Source organism: Odontesthes bonariensis, chromosome 21 (assembly GCF_027942865.1).
Source record: "Odontesthes bonariensis isolate fOdoBon6 chromosome 21, fOdoBon6.hap1, whole genome shotgun sequence".
Taxonomy (NCBI): domain Eukaryota; kingdom Metazoa; phylum Chordata; class Actinopteri; order Atheriniformes; family Atherinopsidae; genus Odontesthes; species Odontesthes bonariensis.
The window spans coordinates 22,440,053-22,463,498 of NC_134526.1; the positions used below are offsets into that span (position 1 = coordinate 22,440,053).

The following is a 23,446-nucleotide window of genomic DNA, read 5'->3' on the forward strand; positions in this document are numbered from 1 at the left end:
CACGTCATACGTAAGAGCTTGAGCAAGTAAATCGACTTAAAGCTCTGATTGTAAAAGAATAGGTTGAGATTTTGAACGCACATGCCTTTTTGGTCGCAGTTGCAGATTCCCTGTGACGCGGGCAACAGTTGGGGGACGTGAACGCAAAGGCTTTTATCTCCTGCCATCATAAAGCACATCAGTTTCTCACATTTATCCATCTCGCTGCTTGAATCCTTTCTGTGTGTCTGACTACAATAATCCGTTGCAAACAGGTTATGCTAATGTCTGAATCCGTGCCTAAATGAGTCAGCGCTATTTGCATCATAAGGAGAATACACACAATTAGGGCTGGGCGAATTAACTTGTTATTATCGCGTTAACTTGTTGATCATTTAACGCCGATAAATATTTTATCGCGCATTAACGCAGGTTTTATTTATTTATTTTGAAAAATAAAATAAAAAAATTTGGGGGGGGGCTTTTGTGCCTTTAATGGATAGGAAAGTTCAGAGAGACAGGAAGCAGGGGGCAGAGAGAGGGGGAACAACATGCAGCACAGGGCCATCCGATGCGGGACTTGAACGGGGGCCAGCTGCAGCGAGGACTATAGCCTCTTGTACATGGGACACCTGCTCAACCCACTATGCCACAGACCACCCTTATTTTATTTATTATTGATTTTATCATTGTACAAGTCTGTTGCTCACAGGCTTTTCATTTTGTAAAAGTCTGTTGCTGTCTGCTGCGGAACTGGAAAAGAAAGTAATTGGTGGATCCACCAAACATGGAGAAGGGTACGGAACTTTTACTCGGCCATTTTCATTTTAAAGTTCTTCCAGACGGCACTGGTTACGCCACTGACAAACATCGACAAAAGTAAGACTCAAAGTAACTCATTCGGTCTTACAAAGTGAAGAATAGACATTTGATTTGTTGCACTCGTCTTCAGTCTCTTGCTTTTCTGCTTTATCTGCCCAACGCTGTCAACGGCCGAGAACTGAGGACGGCAAGTAAGTATGGCGCAAGTAACGTACAGTTTTTATTTGTGTTGCCCCATCTTCAGATTTCCATTGACTTACTCCAATCAGCCACATTAGGAGCATTATTTCCATTGGAATAAAGACATCATAAAGCACACAAATGATTTAACAATGAATAGACAAAATGTAACAGGAAAACAAATTAGTCTTGTGTCACAAGTGTTGCTCATTTGAGTATGGATGGCCTTAGGGAAGGAACTTTGTGTCTGGTACTTGATACTCAGACTAATTTGTAGCTCCTGTTAGAGGGCAACGGTTCTACAAAAGTGATTTGGGAAGTGCGAACAGCGTTTTTTTGTGCTTTGTTGTGCACTGGAGGTGCCTTTTATCTGCTGCTGAGCAGCCGACATACCGCACAGTGACACAATCAACCAGACTGCTTTCTATGGTTGAGTGGAAGAGAACCATCAGCAACCTTGTTAATCCTGAGTATTGTCAGGGAGTGCAGGAGATATTGGGCCTTTTTGATGGCAGCCTTGGTGTTTGCAGACCAGGAGGTGTGGACACCCATGAAACTGGAGCCACACAGTCTCTGAGAAGTTGAGAAGTTCCTTTGCTTTTGTGGTATTTAGTGTTGAGTTGTTTGCTGAACACCACTCTGTCAGTTTCATGACCTCTTCCCTATAGGCAGACTGTCCTCCACCCATATACATCCACATTGGGCATTTGTTCACATGGGCCAAAACCGCCTTCCTTTAATAATATGCGACATCTAGCGGTCATGAGAGTAACTGCAATTAATTTGTATAAAACTTGAGTCCATAATTTGTAAAGATTACACATTAGTCCAATCATTTTTTGTTTTTTGATTGTTTTCTATCCCAAATCAATTGAAGTTCTGGTGAAAACTAGTCAGAGGGATCATATTTGCCCAGTTTTAGCTTCTCTTCATTGGCGAGTCAATTTAAATTAAGTCAAATTAAAAAAAATTCTCCTAGCTTATAAAGCTCTTAATGGCTCCATTATATCTTAAAGATCTAATAGTTGGATCTTTTCCAAACAGAGCACTTCATTTTCACACTGCAGGTGTGGTTCCCTGAGCTTCTAAAAGTAGAATGGGAGGCAGAGCCTTCAGTTATCAGGTCTCTTTCTGTGGAACCAGCTGCCAGTATATGTCCGGGAAGCAGACACCCTCTCTACCTTTAAGATTAGGTTTAAAACTTTCCTTTATTATTTTTTTAAGCTTATAGTTAGGGGGTGGCTCAGGTGATCCTGAAACATCCCGTAGTTCTGCTATAAGACTAGACTGTTGGGGGACCTCCCATGACACATCTTTCCTCACTCTGCTCTATTTTACTCTCCGTGTACTTATGAAATCATTGTTTATTAACTTGTGTTTCTCTTTCTCAGCAGGTATCCCTGACCTGGTGTTACGGTGTTTGTTGTCCCCTCTTTCCTGTCCTCCAAGCCCCCAGCCTGTCGGGGCAGATGGCCGCCCTTCCTGGTTCTGGTTCTGCCGGAGGTTTTTTTTTTCTTGTCAAAAAGGGAGTTTTTTTTCTTACCACACGCTCAGGACGGGAGGCTGGATTGAAGTGAAGTTTCTGTGCGAATTATGGGATTTGGTGCTATATTAGTAAAAAATTAACTGAACTGAAAGATATTGACTGAAGGACAGACTCACCTTCTCCTGAAATTAGCACAACCACCGTATCATCCACACACTTTATGAGTGAGGGTTGGTGCACAATCACACGTGTACTTTACTGAGTAAAGTATCGGACGCAACAGGAACTGAGAATCACCTCCAGTTATTAGTCATTAGTCGGTGTAAGAAAGTCATTGTGTTAGCCTTTTGGTGCTGGCAGGACATCCTGTAGCATCCTCTGTTGTACACAGATTAGAGGTTACGTGTTAAACAGAAAATTTTATGTAACAACCGAGCCTTTGTAAAATTATAAAGAATTCGCTAAGCTTTATTTCCTCTGCCCGGAAAACCTTCTCATATACTCTGATTGGGTTTGAATACAGAGAAAATCCTAAGAATTATTTTACAGTCTGAGAAAAAAAAGGAGCTGTGGAGGACATGCAATAAACAATAAATGTAGCTTTTTGTGGGCCTTTTTAATAAGTATACAGTCAGCCAGTTAAGTAAAGAGGCTGTTAAAAGAATGTTTCCTAAAAACATTCTCTCATTTGGCATTTGAAATATTTACTCACTTCTATCAATTCAATTCAGCCTGCCCTATCATTCTTCTCACTGTCATATTGCAGCACATGACCCCTCGGTAGAAAGGCTTCTGTTCTTATGAGTTCAGAAGGTCATTGCGACCAAAGTTCATCTCGTGATCTGCTCTCTTGTTGCACTCTTATAAGTTCAGACGCTCTGTTCCTCTTTTTTCTGGTCTCTTTCGTCTGTTTTATTTTGTTTTTGTTGGGTGTCTGCTATGTTCAATTTCAGTCCATATAAGTGCCTAAAGTGGTAAGCATGGAATCATGTTCACGTTTTTAGTTGTTTTTCAGTTCCAGTGGTGGAAATTTACTCATATAATTATCCATTCATTCATTCATTCATCCATTCCAATACATTTTTGAGGTGCTTGAATTGATTCTATGTCTCTTTAAGGGATTTTACTTCCACTCAACATCATGATTTTCTTGTTTTCATTGTTATGTAAATGGGCTGAGACATCGCCTCTTTCTGGGAATATTGGCATGCCATGATCACACTGACATAGCATTTTCTATATAAGGGACTCCTATGCTATTGTGTTTGTCTGCAACCGTGACAACAGGATGGAAATTATTCCTGAATTGTTACAGTTCCAATAATGCATCTGCACATACCTGATCAACAAGTTTGTGCGCACTGACATTGGTACGGAGGATGTCTTTTCTCTGACGGAGCATTTTCTGGACACACAGTTTGGAATGGAAAAACCATCAATTCCTTCTCATGTATCTGTTTATCACAAACTTCGACTGCGTCACATTGAAAAAGCTGTGCAAAGCAGTCCTTTTCCAAAGGTTTGAGCTCCCATCCACTGGTTTTGTAAAAAAACTGAGACACTTTGCAAAAAGTACATCAACCAAATTGAGTCGATCATTAAATATGTAGATTTGTTTACTGTTAATCCTTTGCTTTTTCAAAAGGAATTGGCTGTCCTTAGATATGTGCTTTTTTTATTGTCTTTCTCACTGTCTCTAAATGAATAAGTAATGTGTTCTGACCTGGAGCATAACAGAAAATAAAGTGATGCAAAGATAGAAATAAACACTTTCACAATGTTCGAGAAAACACACACACATTTGGATGTGCTTCAAATGAAGCTGAGTTGCTTCATAAAGGGATATCTCTCCAAGGATTAGCCAGGAAACACAGCTGGTTTTACACTCCCCAATTAAAGTTATTTATTTCACTTACTGTCACCCAAAACTTGATAAACCCTCACTTGCACCTCTACAGAAGACCAAAGTGTGCGTTTTTTTTTTTTTTTGTCTTTTGTACGCTGTTAACTTTTGAACATCGAAACTAAATGGGCAGTAAGAGTGAAAATAATTTTGCTTAGGAACCTTCTTAGCTGAGTGAAATGACCCGGAAGTATCAGAGTGTAGCATATATACATGTATAAGAGCAGTTCGAATTTATTTTCAAAATACGAAGAAAAGGGGTTCCAATGCTTCCTTAATAATCTTCTTTAGCGAAGGAAACACCTGACCAATGGTCCGGGACTTTCCTTCATGACAGCAAGGAGATGATTTCGTCCCACAATCCCTTGCGGCCGCAGCATTTCCAGCGACGCTTCCATCAGTTTTCATGTGGCTAAATATGAGGACGGGAGGCTGAGCATTAGTAGCCCGTGACAACACGTTTATCTTTTTGTAAAAATCGCCGCTCCTTTTGAATTAGGAGCTTTGATATGCTACGTAATTGTCATGAAACATTGTGATAGGAATGCAATAGCCGAAGTATCTAAAGCACCTGTTGGAGAACATTTGTAGTTTCAGCGTCGCAGACAAACATCACAACTCGTTAATTATCATTTCAGCGCCGTTCTTTTCCTAAGTCCCTTCGAAAAAAAATCCTACCACCTTACTGTCATTAAGTCAAGGAAAAGAATGTTCTTTTGTTGTTGTTTTGTTCTTTTTTTAAACTATACTATAACCTCTGTCTCGACAGACCGCTTTAAAATGCAGGGCTCTTTGACCAATGACAACAGGCCTACGGATTATCTTTCAACCAATCATGGAGCTACATAGTGGGAGAGCCGAGTTAGTCCGGACATTGCCGAAGCACCTTTTAGCTTTCTGCGTCAGTTTGAATAGTGTGCTGTGGTGCGCGCCCGCTAATATCTGAAATAGTACGGAAGGCTTTTTTTTTTTTTTGCACATTTTAGCCACAAGGACAAAGATGACACGACTAAGGATGCTTTTCATCATCGGGGCGCTGCTGGTCAGTCAATGCGCCGCCGTCATAAGGTAAATAACGTCCATCAGCTGGTTTTGTCTTAACTTTGTGGGTTAAGTAATGTGTTGTTGTCTTGTCCAGTTCGTCACTGCCCTAATCAGACGCACGTGTTTCCAAGTCCTGGCATGAATGACGGTGACGCAGTTAAATTGCACAAAGTGTCGCTCATTTAAAAACGTTTGCATCTGAAAAGTGGAACAGAGTACTCAAAGTACTCCGAACCAGGAAGCTTTTTTTTTTTTTTTTTTGGTCAGGTGATGCACGCACACCGCTTTAGCTGTGGCATTTAATTTGATCATATGTCTCCCCAGAGTACCCCTTCATAAAACCAGGAGCCTGCGCCGCCTCATGAGCGACAATGGCATGTCCCTGGAGGAGCTTCGGGCTCTGGCGGAGAACGCTGGAGCGGCAGACGGCTCTCCCTCCCCCAATCTGCCCGTGGAGAGACTGACCAACTTCATGGATGTATGTGCACGCACGGGATGCGCGTTCAACAGCTCGCCCGTGTGTGTGTGTGTGTGTGTGTGTGTGTGTGTGTGTGTGTGTGCAAATTCACTTAAGGTTGCTACTGGGTGGGCCGTTTGGGTGAAGTCTTATCACCTCTCTGGCCTTTTCTGGCAGATTGGTGAAGGACTAAAAAGTCAATATTGGACTTTAGAACTCGTGAGGGCACGTGTTTACCAGTTTTTTATTTTCTTACATTAAACGACTAAACGTCTGCTGTGGAACCAGTCAACTCTGAGTCACCCTGACTTCTGAGTTTCATATTAAAAACGCTATTTTAGGTCAGTTAGCTCTATCACCAGCAGTGTTCCTGTCTCGGCCGTTACACACAAACACCAGATGCTTTACACTCAGATGTGCTGTCCTGGTGGTCTCTGAATGCCGGCACAGCTTAACGACACCCCTAATTGCACCGTGATCTGCCAGAATGCCCGTGTAACCCTGGTTAAAATGGCCATACTCTTTGAGGGTTGCTTGATACATGACCTCTGTGTTTTCTTAGGCCCAGTACTATGGGGTGATCAGTATTGGCACCCCTCCGCAGGACTTCAGCGTGCTGTTTGACACGGGCTCCTCCAACCTCTGGGTCCCCTCCATTCACTGCTCCTTCTTTGATTTGGCCTGCTGTGAGTTTTTTTTTTTTTTGGGGGGATGGGGCATAACCCGTGTGTGTGTGTAGTATTATTTTTAATGGTAACAATGTAATGTCTTTGCTTTCATTTGGCTTTCATGAAGTCACCTCATACAGAAGTTGTGATATAAGCCTCATTGTCGCTGAGTTCAAGAAATCTGCTCCCTGTAGCTTTGATCGAGGTTCTTTCCTTTTTAGGGGTTCACCATCGTTACAACTCGAAGAAGTCGAGCACTTATGTCAAGAACGGCACGGAGTTCTCCATCCGGTATGGCAGAGGCAGCTTGTCTGGCTTCATCAGTGAGGACACCGTCTCTGTGAGTTTATGACTCGCTCCAACAAAGCCTTTTGTTTCATTGCATTCCTCTGATTTGGAATCCTCATCATTTCAATACAAGAACTATTGTGCATCGGGCCAGTCTCTTCACTTCTGCCCGCTTTGCTTGCAGGTTGCAGGCCTTTCCGTGCCTGGCCAGCAGTTTGGAGAAGCAGTGAAGCAGCCCGGCATCACATTTGCCGTCGCTCGCTTCGACGGGGTCTTGGGGATGGCGTATCCCTCCATTTCTGTGGCTAATGTCACCCCCGTGTTCGACACAGCCATGGCTGCCAAGCTGCTGCCCCAGAACATCTTCTCCGTCTATATTAGCAGGTTGGTTGATGGCAAGTTTATGGAGTTCTAACCTTGCACCTCATAAACAAGCCACTCCTAGTTGTTTGACTGTAAGAGGTGTTCAGCTCTAAAGCATGAGATGAGATTTAGTTTGTTTGTATGCTAACACGGTGAGTTTTTCTGCGACCGTGTCTCTCAGAGACCCGACAGCAGCAGTGGGAGGGGAGCTGATGCTGGGCGGGACGGACCCAGAGTATTACACCGGAGACCTGCACTATGTCAATGTGACTCGAAAGGCCTACTGGCAGATCGACGTGAACAGGTGAGATGGAACAATGCGTGTTGCTACCAGGAACTGGGAAAGCGCATTTGGGGTTGACCCACTTTCGGTTCCTTTTCCGAGTGATTGGACATACTGGTGTAGCTGGAAGCATTCATGCAAAGGTCACTCCTTTTAAATTGTAGGTCTATTGACAGTAAAAGTTTGAAGATGTTTTGTCTGGAGAGTTGTACCATGATGACAAATCCCTGAGCAGGTGTTAGACTCGACGCAACGGTCTGATGCGTCTTGCTTTAACCCTGCCGGTCCTCTTCTAACCTGCAGAGTTGACGTTGGCAACCAGCTGACTCTTTGCAAAGCCGGTTGCCAGGCTATTGTTGACACGGGAACGTCCCTTATGGTTGGTCCCGTGGAGGAAATCAGAGCCCTGCAGAAGGCCATCGGAGCTCTGCCCCTGCTGATGGGAGAGGTAGAGCTGACGGTCGTTATGAAAAGCCTCACACCTTTTTTTTTTTGTTTGTTTGGTATGGAGAGATGATTTCAGCTTACTTTTTTCTTTCTTCTAGTACCTCATTGACTGCAAGAAGATTCCATCTCTTCCTGTTATCTCGTTGAACATCGGAGGGCAGATGTTTAACTTGACTGGAGAGGATTATGTCATGAAGGTATTTATTCAAACAAAATTGTCTTTTCTTTCAGGGATGTTAATGTCTTTGGAAGATAATGGTAGAATCTGATGGGCTGCTGTGTAATGCACGAGCAATGCAGAACAATTTGGTCCCAATTCTTGTCATAAATCTCAGCCAAACTGAGCTGTATTCTTGCAGTAGCTGAGAGGCCTGTCCTATGAGGCGGGATTAGAGCCGAGTGAGGCAACTTCAGGTCAACCACTTCTTACATAGGTGTATCGCCATGGGAACTTACGCTGGAAACCTAACCTCCCCCAGAGCAGTTTGGAGATGATTCGTCAACATGTGTAAAAGCAAGTTGAAATAGTTTATTTCAGTATTAAACTTGCCAAACGGCATCAAATGCTTCTATTCGTATCCACAACATCTTGTAAAATGTATAAAACCCTTTTGTGGGCAATCTTGAGCCTGCGTAACAGAACTTGACTTAGATATATTCAGCATGCCATTATACATCTTATTTATGTAGAATTATCCCTGCAGTACGTTCATTCATCGATGCTGCTCAGCAAACTCTCCGTTATTGGGTTTAGTTAAGACAAACGACCAGAAGATGCAGTAAAGAAGTCTGATGCACCTTATTGGGATTTGTAGGCAACAAATGGCACCAACTTTGTTGAAATGGATTGCTTTTATACTTTATTATGGTTTATACACTCATGTACTCCTGGATCCATATATTGAACTCTGCCATGTGTTTGAACATTAACGGCTGCTTAAAAAAAAAACCAAGTAGACCATGCAAAGCTCGATTAGCCGTAGTGAAAGCTGCTCTCCTCCCTTTTAATGCAGGAGTCTCAGCTGGGTAAGACGATCTGTCTCTCAGGCTTCATGGCCATGGATATCCCACCTCCCGCGGGGCCCCTGTGGATCCTGGGAGACGTGTTCATCGGGAAGTACTACACCGTGTTCGACAGGGCCGCCGATCGAGTGGGGTTCGCCGCTGCAAAGTAGATAACCCGAGCACAAGAGGAAGCATGTTCCGATTCTCATTTCTAATAGATCCTGAAGGTTAGCAAAGTTGATATTTGATTTTAAAAAAAAGAAAAAGAAATAAACTATCAAGAGTATTCGTATTTATCACTGAAAACCCGCCTCAAATTTCTCAACTGCTTAGATGAATAGAGCAGGAATGGACGGGGAAGGTTTCTGCCACTGATCAGAGGGACTTTACGTCCCGTTCTTTTGCACTTGTCTGTGTAGCTGTTGTAGATTTTTTTTTTTTTTTTGAGCTTTTAAGATTTCATATTTGGTTTGTCAGAATTAAACTGTGTGTTGATATGAGTGCTGTTTTTATAACTGGGAGTGGGCAGCAACTAATTATCAACTGAACCACGTATTTACTTTCTCCTCAGTGTCAGAGTGAAGTGAAATCAGGATGTCTCTCTGTACCAATGCCTGTGTGAATTTGTTACAAAAATCGGGTGGAATAAAAACTTTTACGATAGGTAAATGTTTTCACTTTGTGGGTGGATGAGTTTGTTGGATGAAAATCGGACCCATTCCTGCGTCCCTGCAGGAGGGGGGAAAAAAATGGCCGTACAGAATGTCATCTTTAACATTTAATGAAGTATACAAAGTGCTGAACTGATCGACTCCAGAGCTGAATAAAAAAATTAAAATAAATAAAGCTTGGAAGGGGGGAGGGGGGGGGTGTTGGGTCACATGGCATGCATCACATGATAGTATGCTCTCCACAAGGTAGAGGTAAAGGTCTACTTTGGGTGTTGACATTGACAGATGGGGCACAGTGTTTTTTTCTTTGCCCCCCCCCCTCTCTCATTTTAGCACAGTAATAATTTATAACACCAATTAGGTCTGCAAAGGAAGATTCTTTTCTTTGCACAGATAAAACCACAGATTCCATCAGTACACCCGGAGGGAAGCACTACATGATCTTTTTTTAATATAATATATATGCATCATTGAAAATAAATATTCAGCTCTTTTTTTATTTTGTTTACAAATATTTAATACATACAAAAATATTATTTTTTTCCCCCACCCCTTTTGTCAAGTTTCTCCATAGATGCACTCTGGGACCCCCCTCTTTTTATTCTAAGGCTAAAAGAGACGACAAAAAAGCAGCCATGAGATTACTTTGGATAACATATTGCGAAGGTGGAGACACGATAAACACCAATAGAGGATCCGAGCCCTTCTAACCTATTGTCCACGTAAATGTCACCTGCAGTGCACCGACCGCCATTTTAGTGCTACTTTGGATAATAAATTGGTCGAGCTCGTGGAATTCTAGCCTTCTTCACCATTAGAGACCTTGGCTAATATAGCAGCTGTTATATAACTGATGATGTGTGAGTGGATCCTTGTGGATCAGGAGTCCTGTAGACTATTAATATACATGATGACCCGTCATGAAAAAGCAGCTCGCGAGTCGTGAGCATCGCTGAAGGTTACGGGTTGATCTGTGCCACCTGTTGTCGGTGCGGCGCTCTCTGTCCGGCGTCGGTGACCCAGACCTGGACTCTAATCCGCCTCTGGCTACTTACACCACACAGACGGGCACTTAGGAGCGTGCACACCAACACGGAAACATCTTCGGAATATCCTGCCCTACTTTGTTCTAAATCTACAGCAGACCGCCGTACATTTTTCATAAGTTGGACACAAACCCGTGACGCTGGGCGTGCACAATACTGATTGGTTAATTGAGGTCGTCGGACCTTTGCGCCAAAGCAAGAAATGCGAGCCTGGAGAAGAAACCTCTCTTTTATAACGGCAAAACAAAGAGCAGCTCTGTATCGGACCGTCACGTGGACGCGCCGTCTGCTCTCCGCAAAAAAAAAAAAAAAAAAAAAAAAAAAAAAAAAAAAAAAAAAAAAAAAATAATGATTAGTCGAGATTCCGAACAACCGGCAACAAATCAGACATTTCCCGTTTTCCCCATATATGGTAGCATTTAATCTTTCGCATTGTATCAGATTCACGGGTTGAACTGCGTGGACACAGACATCAACACATAACTGCAGATTAACCAGGCTGGAAGTAACACATGCAAGCTGCGGACATTCAAAACACAGTTACTCCACACACACTCCGCGTGTAACATGTAAAGCATACGTCATGTATTCAGCCACTGTATTAAAGAAGACTTCCTGCTGAGCCAAGAAAGCCGAGTCCTTCGGGCGGATCAGACATTTTGTCAGCGTGTGGGTTGGTATGCACGCAGTCGACATCTCATTCTATACCTCGACACACAGCGGCGCGTCCATAAAAATCAACCAATATGGAGTTCGCACCAACTAGCTCACTTTAGACCTAATTAATACAATGGCTCTGAGGCGAGTCATCCACTCCAACAGACATCCACTTTCCTAAGACATTTCTATGTTTGATCACAACAGACACAGCTTTTGTGTTGAGAGTCCAACAGCCCCAGCGCTGAGTAGCTGTCACTGTCTCACGTTTAGTCACAGATGTTTGCACGGAGGCATTAAGAATCACGACAGTGTGTGGCATGAGACAGGACTTTTTTTTTTTTTTTTCCATGCAGGTGCTGTCTTATAGAGCCTCATTATGGCTGAAGATTAAGTGACCACAAAAACAAAGGGCTTAACGTTTGCCTGTTAGGGCTCTTGCCGCTGCACCACAGCAGTTCTCAGCAGCCCCTCTGGATCAGACAGGGCACAGTAGAGCGTGTACCCCAGCTCGTCAACCTCCTGTTCAGTCAGCTCGCAAAATAAATTAACTCTAGGGCTGAGGGCACATGGCAGCTTCCCCGCCTCCAGGTGTCCCACCAGCGCTCGTAGCAGCTGAAGGAAGCGGTCGGCCAGCGCTTCCTGGATCCAGTCCCCTTCCTTTTCACTCAGCAACAAAATGGCGTTGGTGAGCTGGCTGGCATTGAGCCGGTTCAGAGCAGGGTTGAGCTTGCACATGGCCTTCGCCACCTGCAGGCATGTGCACCGGCAGCCTCCGTCCTCCTGATCCAGCGCCCTGAGCCGCGCAGTCTCAGCCACTCGGAAGCTCTGCCGCCACAAGTTTTCATGCCGCTCCGCGGCAAGCCGATGTGGTTTGGCGATTAGCGAGATTCCATCCTCCATCACGAGCAGAGGCAAGAAGTCCACATACAGCCTTCGGTCCGTCTCGTACTGCACCTCCAAGGTCAGTGTCTCAGAGGGAACCACAGGACGAATGATGTAATCGAGGACGCTCCCTATTGCGGGCCAGTTGATGGAGCCAGCGACGAGCTTTTCAAAGACCTCGAGGACCGACTTAGGGGAGAGGTAACCACCGACCATGCAGCGGTCCCAGTAGCTGCTGTTCCGAGGAAAATATTCCAAGTTTTCCCGGCGGACAAGCCAGAAACCTGGGACATTCATGATCGTGTCCTCCCCCGGAATGGACGACCACAGGTTCTTCTCTAAGACGAGAGGCACCATCAGCTGGGCGTGGTCAGCCGTCACCACCTAGGACATGGGAAAGGGGAAATGAAGTGCAGGTTAAATGGAAATCCCAGATCAATGTAAAGATAAAAAACAAAGAAGTGCAGCTGCTTACCTGCAGGTCGTCATACAGACTTCCGCTGAGGTACATCTCTCTGAGCGGCATGTCGGGCAGTTTGGCATGAAGAAACACCCGGAGCTCAGCGCAGATGTCCAGTGCCGCCCTCCTGGCCATAGCCTGCTCCTCAGCAGGGATGTTGACATTGTTTTGGTAGAACTCCCACAGATGTTCCTGCAGAGACAGACGCATCCGGGCCCGCAGCAGGTCGGACTGAGAGGCGCCACTTCCCCCCACAGCAGAGCGGCCTACAGCTCGCCGCATACAGTCTAAGGAGACGTAGAAAAAAACAATCAAAAACTAAAAGATACATTTGTTGACAAGAGACTAGAACTCTAACACCAACCCGCATCTACTAACTTCTACTAAGCACGACATTTTAAAAATTAAGGTTCAACTAATCTATGGCCATTCCAATTATCATACTCCTAGTAAACAGCTGGATATTACAACTGCAGGGCAACAAAAGACTAACACCCACTGTAAAGAAAGAGCAACAATCCTCCAAGAAGGCCGTCTGTCAACATAACAAACAAAAAAAAGAAGACATCTGGCTCAAAGGCCAATCCAAAAAAATCTGGCTCACGTTACGTAACAGCCAAAGGTATGATGTCAACTTGAGGGCAGAGTTCTTCCCCCTCACCTGGTTCAAATGCACGCGAGGACGTGGGCAGAGACTGGAGCGACCTGCTAACCGTTGACTTCATGTCATGGTTCAGCACCCGTGGGGACGAACCCATCCAGGCAGGCTCCTCCCAGCTTCTCTTCCCCGTCTGCTCCATCTTGGTGGGGCTGGTGGGAGCACTTATGGCACGGTCGTACATCTGCACAAAACAATTAAGCGTGCGCTCTATAAGTATCAGGGTGAACAACCCAAGCAAAAGGAATTTGTTGGCCCCCCCCCCCCCCCACGTCACACATTGCCGAGGTGTAAAAAGATATGGCAGATAAAAACCGTCACACTTACTCTTTTGACAGCTAGAGTTGCAATGCCAAGCATAGCTGCTCCTCCCACGCCCAGCACAAGCTTGGCATTGGAAAGCATAAAGTCGATAGCTGTTCCAATCCCGTTGTCATCACCCTTTTTTCCTTTACGGTCTCCATTCACCCCTGCCATCGTGCCACTGATAAGAGATAAAGGCAGAGAACAAAACCCAAATTCTCAAGCACACAAATATAAAACTTTCAAAGTATGCCTCGAGTCTAAATTATTTTACCGCCAATATAAGAGCGTTGTCCTTGTTTGTAGACTCACCTGGGAGATGCACCTCCAGATGACCTCTCTAACCCACCTCCAGATGGCCTGCACTCCCGTCCACCTACATAAGTCCACCCAGTCTGCTATTGAGGAAGAACTGGCCCCTCTTCAGTGCCTCCTCCTTATCTTCAGGTACCGTCAGGGTCTGGCAGCGGCGAAACTCGCGAGCCACAGCCCGGCGATAGTAGTTGCGGTCGGTGTACTGAAGGTGACGCCCTGCACGGAGCAGCGCCCTGTACAGCTCCAGCACGGCACTGCGAGACCAGCTGCCCATTAGGGATCACACATGGAGCTACCCTAGAACCTGGAAAAGAGTTAGCAAAGTTGTTACATTTGTGCAAAAAAACAAAAATGAGCGTCTCAAAATGGAATGAGTTAACAAGATGAGACAGCATATGGAGAAATTAGGTCATCGTTACTGGATCCTTAGGAGGCGTTAGACACTGTGAGGGTAAGCTTAGACAATACAGCTGGACAGAGTTAACAGTTTGCCCTATAAAAGATTAATGCTTCTTTTTTTTCTTTTTTTTTTTTAAACTCCACTGAAATAAACAACCATTCAACAGACTGTGAAGTTAAAATAGCTGCCCACCACGCTGCCTTAATGAAATTAAGCATTAGTGACGGCAACAATAGTCATCAACAGCCTGTCTGCAGCTCTTTATATTCTACTTTTTTAAAAAGAAGTGGCCAGTTGAATTCGCACTTAGAAACTACCTCTTCACCAAAAACGCAAAACAAGTTGCCCCTTCGCCAGTTTATTCCAACTCTGCAAATGTTTAACTCCAACCCTGGTAGCAAAACATGTTTACACCCCCCCCCCCCAGGTTCAGTGCAACTCCGCAGAGGCTGCGGTGTTATCGATCGTTAGCGACCATGCAAACTTGACCAGTTGAACGTCCTACCTAATCTACCCCTTAATTTCCTTTACGTGATTTGAGATCATTTCTCCAGCCAGAGTTATAATGTTCGCAATGTGGTCTGTAACGAGTCTGTAGAAAATGGCTGGCTCAACAGAAAGTGACACACACTTCTTGCCTAGCTCGTTAGCTCAGCACGGGAACTAGCCGACAAGCCAAGCGCTGACCTTACTTTCAGACAGCCTTACGGACAAGTCCCATCCGTTCAAATGCGCACGCGACGTTGTGGGAGCAACGACACAGAAGTACACAAGTGGAAAAAAAACAACACATGGACCAACCCACGTTTTAGAAATGACACAACAGATTCTTGTCTTCAGAAGGTGGTAAGTCTCTATTCAAGCCGTGGGTCAGCGCTAACAGTGTCAACCGGAAGCAATAAGTGTGTTACCCACATACTACATCCGGGTCGTGTTTTTTTTATTTTTTCAAACAAGTTATTAACTTAAATTCAAGGCCTGTTTAATTGGTTTTGTTTGCTTCTCATGACTTGTTTGACAAATTAGAATCGCACGACAAAGTTAGGTGATTTTAGAATTAGAATTTAGATGCGGTATCCACAAATTATGCCTCACTGGCTGGTTCAGAAATTAAATTTTTTCCTCAATAATAAAAAAAGTGAATGCGGTTCCGTTGATAACTTCATGTAGGTCAGCAAATGTTTTCTATCAAAAATGATCGTTTCGAATGAACAAAATGTATTTTCGTTGGTGAACTTTTATGTGTCTAATGACAGGTTGGCTTTCTGTCTCTTTTATTTCTATTGATTGTATTCCAAAGTAAAAGTACGCGCATCTGAAATCGATAACCGTATTGTTAGAAAAGGCAATTCCTGTGAAAATGACTGAGAATGATTAAATAAATGTTAATTGAAACAAACAGAGAAATAAACAGAATATACTCTTAAACTTGTATTAGTTCATACCAAAAAATGTCAGTATCATCATTGATAATGCATTCATAGTACATTGTTTTAATATGTTTGCGTGATAATTGGCTCACTAATATTTGAACAAATGTAATCATGATCTACAGAAACTTGTCTTTCTGCCTTGTGGTCTGTGCAGTTACACACATTTAGTTGTTTGAGCCATTTACGGTTAAGCTCCATATAATACATACCAATAACAAATTTTTTAATAGTAAATTACTTGGGCAAAGAGAGTCCTAAAAATGTCACTAGCAAGTCATGAACTAATTTTTATGATTACGCTCTTTCTTGTGAAAAATGCCAAGAATTCTTCATGCATTCAGTAAATCTCAATAAATGTTTGCAGGGCATCTGATTACTTGCTTTACTGCCATTACAACAATAACACACTGCTTGACTCCCTTGTTGATATTTGTTTTTGTTTACCAGTTCATGACCACTTAAGTTATATATGTTTTGTATAACTGTGTTTTTGGAAACCTTTCTCTATCCCATGCCAATTTTTATACAGATTACAAGACATTTGATCGCTTCATAGCAATTTTATGTGTTATTTTTGGGATGACACATAAACTACCAATAATTAGTAAAAACGGATAGGAAATTCATCATGAGTTTTCCTTTTTTGTTCTGAAGTAAAAAGTTTCTACAGCTTGATATGACATGTTTTCAACAATTGCCTAAGTTTTATTAAATCTCTATTACGCCTCTCAATCTATTATAAAATACAATCTATTGTATCTTAGTTAACTGTAATCAGGCATAGCACAGACTTATCACATTATCTATCCCAAATAAGGGGTAGTAGTAGTTATTTTATCTAACTAAGCTGTTCAAGTTAGTTGGATAATGTATTGATAGGAATTGATATGTTGTGTGTGTGCAGAGAATTATTTTTGAATCAGCATGTCTAGGTCTTTGTGACTCTGGATATCTCTCACACATGTACAAAAGTGTGCACACAACTCGGTAATTTAAGAATTTTCTCTAATAGTAATCATTCTTGCACACACAGTTCTTAAATGCCATCATAGGAAATTTCTGCAAAGCAATTGAAGTCCTTATAAAAACACCAAAATGGTCATCACTTTGTTGCACCAAAAACATTTATTAAATTACATCAAATGACTCCCGACAATGTCCGACTGTTGCTAGTGCTGGTGAATCCAACCAGCAGATGTGGTGTACAAACCTAGAGGCAATTACTCTGTTCTCATTTTAAACATATCTTGAAACATCAGCTTGAAATGGATTTGAAAGCTGGTGGATGAAATCTCTTTCAAACAGTCCTCTTTTCTTCTAAATCTACTAGGAAAATGTACAAATAGCATAGTCAGCATTCCATCCAACAGCATTGGTACATGACTTGTGTAACTTTAACAACAATCGCATATAAAGAAAGACAATGGGATAAAAATAAGATGCAAATAAAATAAGAATATTATGGAGAAATAAAACAAATTTACTTGCATAGTTGATTACAATATATTTTTTAAAACAGCTATGATTATGACTTAAAAGTTTATTTTGTTTTTGATTGAACATTTAATTATGTTGCACATTACTACATGTGATAACTTTAAAGGAATTATTTCAACATTGGCAGTTTTAAGCGATTAAATTCATCAACATATAGATTCCACTTGCATTTTTCATGTATTTTCACTCTGCAATTGCATTGATAATGTAACTATACTGCAAAGAAAGAAAACTGACTGCCGCAGTTCTAAAAAAAAACTTAAACAGGCTTCAACAGACATATAGTTTCCTCTGGCTAGATGTGCATTGGTAAATATCAATAGTAACCCTAATCCTGATCCAATTAACTTTGGGTATCACTGACACATTTGCAAGGTCAGAGTCCATACTGTATACTCTTCTTTGGCCCAGTCGTTACAAATATGTCACATCTAATGGCCTGACAATTGGTGGTGGACTTCAGGGCATGTACTTAATTCCTTTCATCCTAGGTATGATATGTAGATCTCTGACATCATCATGTTGAAGGAGCCAACACAAATAGCGCTCTGTCCCCATTCCCCATCCACTGGTGAGAAGTGGCTTTACTTGGCGCATGTTAATGTACCACTTGTAGGATTCCTCTGGCACTGCATGGTGCCTGAGGGCCTCTTGTACCATCTCAGGGGTGGAATGGCGTTCACCAAGTCCCACAGTCTCACCCAACCCCAGCAAAAGGTCAGCAGCTTTGGCTTTGCACCGCCCAGTACCCTGCACATATGCCTGGTAGAAGGGGACTCCTAGATGGTCCATCTCAGTCAGCCAAACAGCACCGCCATACTTTTCTATCAACACCCGCTCTCCTTTGCGAGTTAGCTTTCTGCCAAAATGGGGCTGGCCATCTTGTACCCACTCTAAGCAATCAGGGGAAGGCATCATGGGAATGGCCTGGTCGAGGGGAATTCTTGGAAGAGGAGTTTTCCCCTCCAGTTTAGTCAGCATCTTTGTGACATGTGTAAGGGTCCCAGCAGTGCTCAGGATTATGTCTGGGTGTTTTTTCAACATGGACTTTGTGAGGTGAACCAAGTATCCCTCTGCAATGGAAATTGCGTCGTCCATGTCACCCAGCAATTCACACTCCACATGGTAGAACTGGTTCAAGTGTGTGGCATCTGGATCTTCACCTCTAAAGCTGGGAGATATGTAGTAGGTCCCCTGCAGGTTCTCCTGAAAGCGAAGGAAGTATTCAAGTACAAATTGCATAGAGTCCGCCAGGTAGACATCCTGTCCCAACAGGTCAACAGACACTGGCTCTGAATCAGATCCCAGGCCCATTGGTGAGGAAATGGTGTCAGTGGTGAGAGGAGTCAGAGCGTAAGAGTACTGGCAACAACTGTGGAAATATTCCACAGTGCTGTGGAATAGAGTGTTTTGGATCTGGAACAGGTTACGATACCACTGGCTCTTGATGGCAAGTATGGAGTGAGATTGAGGGTCCTCCCATGAATGAGGAGGTCTGCACTGGGTAATTTTTGAGTGGATGTTTTTGAGAGTTTCAGGGTCAGCAGGTGGACCATTCAGTGATGACACAAATCCAGGGTAACTTTGGAAGTATTCTGACTTGAGATCAACAGCTTTAGTGCCATCTGGTGAAGGTACGAGAGGGATCAGTTTGGCATGAGCATGATCAATCTCAAATCCCTCAAAGATCAGTGCAACACCTTGAGCTTTCAATCCCTCTTCCAGTAGTCGGGCAACTTTGTAAGTGGCTAGGATCAGGGCTATGTAGTCAGGTTCATCCAGTTTGAAGATGTCACTTGACAGTGGTTTGCGAGGCACTACAACAGTTATTCCAGGTCTGTTTGGATAAGGTGTCAGGAAGGCAACATGCTCACTGTCTTCCCACACTCTCCATTGTTGCTGCTCTCCACGTACAATACGACAGAAGAGGTTATCATTGGAAGGGTCACCAAAGTAGTCAAAGCAAAAAGGCGCATTCGGTGTTGGTAGTGCATTTCTGATCTTGGTTTGAACCTGGGCCAGTGTGTCATCATCCCAGCATGGGCCACTTTTTGAGGTGCAGTAGCCAATATTGTAGCCATGGAATTCCTCCTCACCAGCAAGGTGGGGTTCCCACTTTGGCTCTAAGCCATGAAGTGGGAGTAGTCTGATTTCTGCTGGTTGATCTGGGGCTGGATTGAAAACCAAGGCACAGCGCTGCACTCCCAATCGCTCACATAGAGAGTTTGATACAGCTTTAGCTCCTTGTAGCATAGCAATGAAATCGGGTGTGGCCAACTGAAAGATGCTGCTTGCCCCACTAAGAGCTTTTCTTGTCAGAATGGTTGACCCAGGTGTCCAGGGGTTGGGATTCAGGTAGGCAACCAGCTCATCTGTTTCCCAGATCACATGAGAGAAGCTTTTCATGGGCCTGAGAACCTCTACTCGTGAAATACCACCAGTCATTGAGGCCACAAACATCACAGCAGCATTTGTCTCAATAACAGCATCACCTTTAGTATCGACAGCAATGATTCCTGCACAGGTACCACTCAGATGTTCTGCAATCACTTCCCTGCAGGCCTGCCTCAGGCTGTAGCCTTTGTTGTGGTAAAGACTGGCTATTTTCTGTGCTACAGAGTGCCTCAGAAAAACATCTCCATCTCCAGAGCAGGAAATAGCTAACTTGTCGTCAGCATATGTTCCTGCCCCTACAACGGCTGTATCCCCCACTCGCCCTTTTAGTTTTCCAACCAACCCGCCTGTGGATGATGAAGCAGCCAGTGCATTCCAACGATCCAAAGCTACAGCTCCAACTGTCTGAGGATGATTGTTTTTTGAGGTTTTTCCCCCACTGAGTTTTTCAATTAACTCTTTCTGGCGTATATCAGTGTAGAAGTATTCTGACCCAACAGGCTTCTGTTTCTCCTCCAACCCTTGCAGAAGCTCTTCGGCTCCCTCTCCCACAATCAGTGAATGTGAGCTCTTGTCCATTACGCATCTGGCCGCCCTTATTGGGTTCTTTACAGTTTTCACACAGGCAACGGATCCAGACTTCTTTGCACTACCATCAACGATTGTTGCTTCCATTTCATTTTTACCATCTTTGTTAAATACTGAGCCTTTACCTGCGTTGAACAGGAAGCAATCCTCCAAAGCTTCCACTGATCTCTGAACTGCATCCAGACTACTGCCACCTTGTTGAAGCATTTGGGACCCTAGAGTCAATGCTGTTTGTAGAGCAAACTCAATCATCTCTGTTACTTTGCTATTCAGCAACATTTCCTCCCCAGCACCACCATGAATTACTAACATGTAGTCTGAGCTCTTGCCAGAGATAGTGTCAACTGTGCTTTTGCTTTTGTCTGGATTTCCTGGAGAGTGAATCTTCTGTTCTGGCTGACCCTGCTGGAATAGACACTCCACAGCTCCCATTTGGCTTGCAATTGCATATCTAAGAGCTAGGAGCATCACCAACTTCAAGTTCATCCTGAAGCTCTCTTTAAGTTTGTCAAGTACCAGAGCAAAGATGCCTTTTCCATTGAGCATTATGCGTACCTTGTCTCTTTTCCCAAGGTAGGTCACAGCTAGCTGGTCTTGGGCATAAACATTTCCTACTCCGCACTCCACACCTTCCACCAGATCTGAACCTGTAAGGTAAACTGATGGACATCCAAAAGGGTCAAGGAACTTCTTCAGTGGATTGTCACATGGTAAAGATCGACGCAGGGCAGCCAGGTGGGGACCAACACCATGGCCACTCTTGGTGTTTCTGATTAGGTTCTTATGCTCCAGAAATGCACCATGGAACAGCTGTAGAAGGTCAGTGGTGCACTGGATTGTGTTATCCGTACAAAAACGGGATGCCAAGACACTTACTAACTTATGAGAATGCATCGTGATCGAGTATGTAGGATCACAACGGCCATGTTTGTAGTGCCGCATGTGGGTAGGCGTGACAAGCATGTGATTGGCAGCAGATTCCCCAAGAATCTGTCTCAGGGAGAGCTGCAAAGAGAAGTTGATCCAAGCATCATACAGGCCCTTCTGCCCTCTGAGAGTAGAAAAGACGTCAGGATAGGAGGGCACATCAAGAGTGAGAACTGGATGACTTAATTTTAATTCAGGGCTCTGTTTGGGCATACTTATTCCCTGTAAGGGGAATATTAGGGCACTTGGGCAAACATAATTAACATTGTTTATTGTGATAGGCTTAGTGTCATTATGGACAAGATTTAGGTCAACAGTCTCAGATAGATGGTACACACGTTCAGTCACAAGAGCAGCCACCATCCCATCCACAGCACTGTGCTCAAACACCATCCCAGCTGTGCTGTCTTGGAACACCACCAGGTTCATTACCTGCAAAAAAATCAGAAGGACAAAAACTGTTTTTGCTTCTCAGCCCAGAGAAAGTCAGCAAGCATTGTGAACTTGGACCAACTTGAAGCAAAACAACATTTTGCGAAGTTCAAACCCTTGTATGAATTCACACAATTCTTGCTGCTAATTCTTTTTGTCAGGACAAAGTTTGTTTTGCATATGGATGTTCTCACTGACAGATATGGTGACCCCTTTATTCTCGTTTGACAAGCTAGTCCATAATACAGCTCTTGAAAAGTAACTGAAGGTCTTCCTGTTACTGGAAATCTCATGGACAGATTTGTAAAATGAGGGAAACGCATTTTTTTCTGAAATAATCAGAATGTGTTTTCATCTGCATAAACTTTTATGTGAAATATGTGATAATGAAAGTTTTGCTTGATTTTTAAAAGGAATTAGCTGCAGCAACATGTGCAGCAAATGTTGGACACACACCCTATTTAATGCACATTAAACCTGTAGAAATCATGTGTTTTTCAGTCAGTTCAGACATACCTTGTCATAGTATCTCATACATGGATTGTCTCCTCCTCCCCCCAGCCTCACTGCATTGACGATGTCAGCCAATTCAGAGGGAGCATTGCAGTCTTCCAGACAGAGTGTAAGCACGGCACTCTCCATCAGCCCCAGTGATGTCACTGCTTCTCCTCCTCGCTGTAGGATCTCCTCTCTGATGGCGGCCCAGGATTTGCGCTCCAGGGCAGAAAGGCTGCAAATGACAGAGGGATCATTCTGTTTTCCAATCTTGGGCTGCTCCATCACCTGCGCCAGCTGCTTGTAGATGTCCATAAATGACCGCGCAGAAACGGGTCCACCTGTGCTAGGACGCCACAGTATGTCAATGGGGAACACTCCACCAACACAAGTGATGATTGCATGAAGGCTATCTGGGTAGACCTGCAAATGAGAAAACTACCAGTTAGAAAATGCTAAAAATGCTTGGATGAATGTGATAGGACAGTATGCTATAAGGACCCAAAGTTAGGATTCAGCCTTTTTATAGTCAAACCTTTTTCCAAAAAGTGTAAATCTCATTACAACTTTTTTACCCATTATGTTCTGTCAGTAATCTCACCTTAATTTCATCTCGAGTCCTGCCAGGAATGCGACTGGCTGCAAATACTTCAGACTGTTGTGTGTGTTCCACTGGGACATCACCCTCCAGTAAGTGGGGCTCACTGTACAGCTTTGCCGCTGCCCAGAGTAGAGCTGCTGCCCTTCCCAGCTGGGTACACTCCTTCGCTTTAGATGGAAGAAGAACATCTGGGAGGGCTGTAGAGGTGGGTAGAGGGTCGGTACAAGACAACAAACCCCTCTTGAACTGCTGTGCCACCCAATTCTCTTGGCCTGCAGCAATGGTTGAAAATTTCTGCTGGGCTGCTTCAAGGACGTCCCTCTGCTGTTCCAGCGTACTTTTAAACTCAGGGTAAAGGTCGGGGCTTAGAGTGAGCTGCAGAACACGGCTCACTTCTTGTAAGGTCACATCCAACTCCGGAACAGGGTAGTCGAGAAGTTTCATCCTGTTAAAATGTAGGGGCTTAAAAGAGAGAAGTAGAAACGAGACAGAGAATCAGTGCTGATGCCAGGTACTTATGGGATAATTAAGAGACGTTTGATGGAGTGGACCATTAAGGGGCGGCACAGAAACTGATGTCTCATTATTGCTTTACATGATTAGGGTCATTTACCTTTTTTGGTTATTCTTATTTACATTGGCAGACAACACTGCTATCTGGAAGAATGCCATGTTTATGTAACCCTTGATTGATCAAATTAGATCAGGAAGCTTTCTGAACTGCTGATATGTCATGAGAATCTTATATTTAAAGTACAT

General features: G+C 43.6%; 4 protein-coding genes across 4 annotated transcripts; 1 reads left to right on the forward strand and 3 right to left on the reverse strand.

The window, feature by feature from the left end:
* Positions 1-5,225: 5,225 nt before the first annotated feature.
* On the forward strand, positions 5,226-9,598 carry napsa (napsin A aspartic peptidase). Its single transcript, XM_075454885.1, has 9 exons — positions 5,226-5,438; positions 5,739-5,892; positions 6,434-6,557; positions 6,761-6,879; positions 7,012-7,211; positions 7,372-7,494; positions 7,777-7,921; positions 8,019-8,117; positions 8,934-9,598. Exons 1-9 carry the CDS (start codon positions 5,371-5,373, stop codon positions 9,093-9,095), a joined length of 1,194 nt encoding a protein of 397 aa, XP_075311000.1. The 5' UTR covers positions 5,226-5,370; the 3' UTR covers positions 9,096-9,598.
* A 1,372-nt stretch (positions 9,599-10,970) lies between these two features.
* mief1 (mitochondrial elongation factor 1) lies at positions 10,971-13,779 on the reverse strand. The gene is made up of 4 exons (XM_075454884.1): positions 13,630-13,779; positions 13,306-13,486; positions 12,660-12,931; positions 10,971-12,568 (listed from the first exon to the last, which is right to left on the reverse strand). The coding sequence occupies exons 1-4, from the start codon at positions 13,777-13,779 to the stop codon at positions 11,729-11,731; spliced, it is 1,443 nt and encodes a 480-aa protein (XP_075310999.1). The 3' UTR covers positions 10,971-11,728.
* A 202-nt stretch (positions 13,780-13,981) lies between these two features.
* LOC142372095 (mitochondrial ribosome and complex I assembly factor AltMIEF1-like) lies at positions 13,982-15,211 on the reverse strand. The gene is made up of 2 exons (XM_075454886.1): positions 15,126-15,211; positions 13,982-14,224 (listed from the first exon to the last, which is right to left on the reverse strand). The coding sequence occupies exon 2, from the start codon at positions 14,192-14,194 to the stop codon at positions 13,982-13,984; it is 213 nt and encodes a 70-aa protein (XP_075311001.1). The 5' UTR covers positions 14,195-14,224; positions 15,126-15,211.
* Positions 15,212-17,709: 2,498 nt separating this feature from the next.
* On the reverse strand, positions 17,710-21,126 carry LOC142371834 (uncharacterized). The gene has a single exon (XM_075454583.1). It carries the CDS (start codon positions 21,124-21,126, stop codon positions 17,710-17,712), a length of 3,417 nt encoding a protein of 1,138 aa, XP_075310698.1.
* Positions 21,127-23,446: the final 2,320 nt, after the last annotated feature.